Here is a 5,456-nt window from a genome sequence, read left to right as displayed (position 1 = left end):
ATTCGGGAAGCAGGCACTTACAAGTGAACTCAAGCCGAGGCGAGGCTTAGGGCGGGGACGTCCTCCAAAGTTGCGCTCTGGGCTCGTCGGCTGCGGTCGCCCCCGCCGCGCTTGCCTAACGTTTCCTTGAACCGAATGAATGAAACGTAGGGAAACTTAACATTCCGGGGGAGGCGGGGGTGGGGATGGCACCAACCCAGTCTCCGGGCGACAGGCGGGGTCTGAGACAACTGGCGGCGGCGGCCGCGGCCACCCCGGCCTTGCGTCCCACCCGTAGACCCCGGCCCGGTTCTGTCCGCGTGGTCCTCGCGAGGCCCCGGGCGCTCAGATGAGCGGGAAGCGGCCCTCGCCGCCGCCGTCGGACGCCCCGGCGCCTCCACCTCGCGGGCGGCCGAGCACCGAGACGGGCAACACGACCTCCCCGGGACTGAGCTGCTGCAGCCGCATGGACTCCTCGTAGGTTGGCAGGTACTTGACCTCCTCGTAGCTGGGCAGCTGCAGGAAGACCGGCGAGACTACCCGCAGCTCGTGCTCCGAGGCGCAGGAAGGGGCCGAGCGCCCGCCGCCTGCCCGGCCCCGGCCACCGCCTCCACTGTCCAGCAGCGAGTCCTGAGAGCCGGCGGCCGCCTCGTCCCGCAGCAGCGCGGGCGAGTCGTCGTCGTCGTCGTCGTCGGGCGGCCCCGCGGCCCCCGGCTGCCCGGCGCCCCCCGGTGGCCCCGGCCGCGCCTGCCCGCGCGGGTACCTGCGTGGGCTGGGGCAGATGATGCGCTGCAAGAAGTAGCCGATGGCGAAGAGCACCAGCAGGATGAGCAGCCCGGAGAGCTTGCGGACGAACCAGCCCACGTTGTCGAGGAAGGCGTGCAGCGGCAGCTTGCAGCAGCGCACCGCGGTGGCGTTGGCCGCGTCGCAGCAGCGCTCCCGCTCACCGCACGCCAGCTCCGCGCAGCCCCCGCCGCCCCGCGAGGGCGCCACCAGCGCCAGCGCCAGCAGTAGCAGCAGCGGCAGCAGCGGTGGCGGCGCCGGCGCCACCGACAGGCCCTCGGCCGTGACCCCGGGTCCCCACATGGCCCGCGCGTACCGTTGCTAAGGTCCGGGGGCGCGGGGGATCCGTCTGTCCGCGTGTCCGTCAGTCCCTCCCCGGGCGCTCCGCTCGGGTCCCGCGCGCCGCCTCCCTTGCCTCTGCTACCTGCGGCCGGAGCAGTCCTCACTTGGCCACGCTTGGGCGGAAGGAGGAGCCCGAGGCGCGCCGAGGCTGCGGGAGGCGGCCGCTTCCCGCGCCTGAACAGCCTTCTGAGCTTCTGACCTTAACCCCGCGCGCCCAGCCGCCCAGGCCGGGCGCAGGGCGTCCGGAACCGCCCAAGATGGCAGGGGCAGGCTGCGTGGGGCTGCCGTGGGCATCTTGGCCCCGGCCGGCCGCGCTCTTCCAAGCCCCCCTTGGCACCCTCCGGGGCTGGAAGGGTTAACGCTCTGCGCTCAGCCTGGGAGCCCCCTGATCTTGATTAAGTCAGCCGTCTCGCTCTTCCCCGCCACTCGGGCGGGGGCTCTTGCTCGCGTAGGTGTTTCAGTTTTAAGTGATTGGATTTCCCCAGGAATGTTATTTAAATTGACTTGCGACTGGGATTCGCTTACCATCCTTCTTGTGATCTTTCTGATTAAAAATGGATGATGGCCATTAATGGCTAGCGCAGCCCCGCAGCAGTCCCAGAGCTTGGTGGTGGTGGTGGGGGTTGGAGACCGCCGGGTGGTTCTGCTTTCAGGCAGATCCAGGGGGCTGGAAATCCGGTACCCACAGGAGACCTCCAGAACAGATAGAGAATTCTCCAGAGGGGCTAAGGTCACAACACCACGGAAGTATTCCCAGAGGGGCAGGGAGGACTCCGCCAAAGTGACCCCGAGTTGACGAAGGAGAGAAGGCGTGCGTATTTCCCCAGGGGTTCATCCGACAAGCCCCCACTGAGCTCAAGGGACAGAGCAGGGATCTGGGTTTGGGGTAGAAGAAGCCTCTTCTCCAGTGTAAGTAACACGTCTGTGAAGTGTCAAAGGGGAGTGTAAGTGGTTGGCAACGTTCCTGAGCATTGATCTGCGTCTAAAGGGTCTTTTTCAAGGTTACTCTTGTTTGCAAAGTTTGCCTTAAAGGGAGTCTGTGCTCCCATTTAGTACATGGAGGCAAGTAGTCACCGCTCCGTGGTTAAGCTCCTTGGCACACACGGAAGGGATGGCAGTTACGCGGTCCCTGACACAGGCGCATGTGCTGGGTGGAGGCCTTAGAGCGCCAGGAACGTTTGCTTTTATTAAGGCAGACTGAAACAGTCATCTTTGTAGGATTAGGATTTCTTAATTCCCTCACCCCTTAAACACTTGGTCCCCTTAAACACTTGACCAAATGGGAAATTCTATAGTCATTGAGAGAAAAAAGTAAAAGCAAAGGAATGATATAGAGACACAGAAGGCTCAACGGTAGGTCAGGTTAAAGGCAAAGATCTCTCTCAGAGAAAGTCACACCGTATCTCCCTAATAGCCTTATGGAACAAGGTTACGGGTGCTGGTTTGATTTAGACAGGTCATTGCCCCGCCTGAATGAAAACATTTGAAATATTTCTGCTGCTGGGAGCTCCGGACTTTGCCTCACACTCCAAAATAATCCTTTCTCCTCCCGGAGAAGCTCCGAAGTGTCACTCAGACAAAACTACTTCACGTGAAGCTTAGATGAGCACAGGTCCTTCTTTCCAAGCTCTCCTAAAGCCACAATATTTCTCTGTGCCATCATCTGTTTCTCTATAGGGAGGCCTAAAACCTATTTTGTAAAGACTGACTGACAAGGGGTTTCAAACTGTAGTAAGATAACAGGGTGGAAATGATTCACTTTAAAACAATGAAAATTGTATTATTCTTTCATTCACCCATTCTTTTGCCCAATTTGCGTTGAACATTTTCTATATTCAAGGAACTCTGCTAGGTGCTCAGCATTATGGGGAAATAAATGATTCCTCCCGAGCATGGAATAAACCCAGGCCTGCAGTCCTAGCCACTGCTAAATGGAGTACAGTAAAGGAGAGATTCCACAGAGGGAAAGAAATGGCAGTTTCCTCTGTGATCATGACTTGTTCTTACTTTCCCAAAGGAGGAATAAAATTAATGGGTTTCAAACAGTCTCAAAGATGAAAGCAGTTCACAGATTGAGATGGACTTCGAGTATGAAATTGAAAAAAATGTGAAGACCTCTTTGGGTTTTTATTGTCTGTTCTTTTAGGATTTCTGCTAGTCATAGTAGGAGCAATGGAGAAAGTAAAGGGGAAGTTGTACGGTTGATGATGCATGAGTGAAAGTGTCCTGCTTATTGTTATTTTGAAATTACTTAACAAACAGCATTTAATTTGTTTAATTTCTGTTTGCCTTTAAGAGAGTTAGAATTTGTTTGCAGACCATTAGGACACAGTAGAAAAACAGTATAGATCTTATATAAAATAAAACTTTGGCAGAGTTATTTATATGAAAACAAAGAAAAGGATGAGGTCTGCAAAATGAGTATGGAATGGATTTTTATTTGATTTTTTTCTTTCCAAATTGATAGTCCCAAAGCATCATCCATTAAAGACCCTCTATAGAAACTGGCCCCTCTTTATTTCTTCTCTGATCTCTCAGTCTCACTTAATTCATTTTTATTTGCAATGTAATTTATTGTGTACAACTTTTTGAAGGAAAGAAAAGAAACTCTATAGCCTTAAAAGCCCCAGAAAAGACAAGATATTCACTACTCAGCGTCCTTATTCTTTATATTTGTTTAACACAAAAATAAATGTGTTAGCTCTCAGGAAGTCATAAATTCAAGCCACTTAGTGAGGAAGATGGTATTTAATTATATGTTCCATAGAATAATTGAAAGATATAGGAAGATCACAATGTAAAAATTAAAAAGAAACCTTATTTTGTTGAAAATTGGCACTAAATTGTGTGTAAATAAGTGTGTGCAAGAGTAAAAAAACAGATGGAAGGGGGATGGGGACTGAGTTTTATCCAAAAAGCATGGTCTCTTGGAGTACAGCTTGATAAAAATTAAGAACAGTTAAGTGCTTTATCTTGCTGTGGTGCTTGAAGAATATTTTTTGGAAAATGTATCTTCCTTGTTATTTACATTCATGTGAATGAATGCCTAATGAGCTATACTTTTCAACATTTTAGAACAGAAGAAAGTAAACGGAACACAACCAAACTGGCTGCTGTTTCACCTGTGCTTCTGGAAGCTGTCCTGATAGCTTGAGAAAGAGTGGGTGGCCCCATCATGCAACTTTCTGTTCTGTCACATGGTGCCTGGTCCAGAAAGGAGTTTCTCTCTGATGTCTGCTGACTGGGAGTTCGTGCCTTTAAACCTGGGAAGCAATAGCTCTGCCCTGCTCTCGTCCCTCCTTCTTAAGGTCTAAACGTGGGCAGTTAGGACCCTGTAAACCATCCAGTCTCTAAGAACCCCCTTTTCGGGTGTGCAGCATTTTTCCTTCCTACTAACTTGCCTGCTCATTTTACGATCTCCCTCAGTTTGCAGTATGGTCTCCCTGTTCAACAGTAAATTGAGGGTTTTATGATAAATAGTGTATATTTGCATAAATAGGCCTACCTAGAAATGATTTGTGATCTGAAATATTCTGCTTTGAAGTTCTCTTCAAATCGTATTTCTTTCATCACTCATTTAATAAATATTTATTGAGGGCCCACTCTGAACTGGGCATTCTGCTCTGTTCTGGTGACACTATGAAATCAAAGGGTTCCCTGTTTTCAGGGAGCTTGCTGGGGGAGGGGAGAGAGAAAAACAGACTGCTAATCAGTCAAATTAATGAATCACTAATTCCAGGCGAAGATCAATGATTATAAAGGAGAAATGCAGGGGCTCTGAATTTTTATGCTGGAAGGGGTCTGGACTGGGGTGGGAGTGTCGTCCGGAAATGTCTCCGTAAGAAAGAGCTCCTTAGGAAAGGACACGGCTAACAGAAACGATGTGCTCCAGGCAGAGGAAACTTCATGGGGACCAGTTTCCCAGCTGGGAGGACCCTTCACACGTCATCTCTTATGCTTGGGACAAAGCCTGTGTAATTTCTACCTCCACAGTTGAGACCCTCTCATAGGTTGGCCTTAAGAAGAGTCAAGCCATGCCTTACTGTTGTTCAGTTGTAAGCCAAATCCGGTTCCCTGCAGGGTCTGTAACCGGCGTGTGAATACAGTTACCTCTGCAGTCCTGCTCAGTCTTTCACTGGAGACCAGGAAAGTTCCAGCACTCTTCCCTGTTTTCTCCACCTCCACCTGCCAGACTTGGAGTGCAGTCTGGCTTTCCTTTCAAGTCTATGGGTTAGCAGCTTGCTGACAAAAGGCCTTCTTCAAGCCAAATGCTTGAAGTAGGAGAAAAGTCAAAGTGAGATGGTTTGTACCTTTTGTTCAATTTAGGCACAAAAGGAAACAGAAATCTTTCT

At 51.1% G+C, this 5,456-nt stretch overlaps 1 protein-coding gene across 1 annotated transcript; it reads right to left on the bottom strand.

Annotated features, from left to right (window-relative positions):
- Window positions 1–324: 324 nt before the first annotated feature.
- C5H3orf80 (chromosome 5 C3orf80 homolog) lies at window positions 325–1,065 on the bottom strand. Its single transcript, XM_060100313.1, has one exon. It carries the CDS (start codon window positions 1,063–1,065, stop codon window positions 325–327), a length of 741 nt encoding a protein of 246 aa, XP_059956296.1.
- Window positions 1,066–5,456: the final 4,391 nt, after the last annotated feature.

The sequence above is a fragment of the Mesoplodon densirostris genome, chromosome 5 (genome assembly GCF_025265405.1).
Source record: "Mesoplodon densirostris isolate mMesDen1 chromosome 5, mMesDen1 primary haplotype, whole genome shotgun sequence".
Taxonomy (NCBI): Eukaryota; Metazoa; Chordata; class Mammalia; order Artiodactyla; family Ziphiidae; genus Mesoplodon; species Mesoplodon densirostris.
This window is presented reverse-complemented; position numbering and strand designations above follow the sequence as displayed.

Coding starts and splice junctions, on each gene's coding strand:
- C5H3orf80 (XM_060100313.1), bottom strand. CDS start 1,065: ATGTGGGGACCCGGGGTCACGGCCGAGGGCCTGTCGGTGGCGCCGGCG.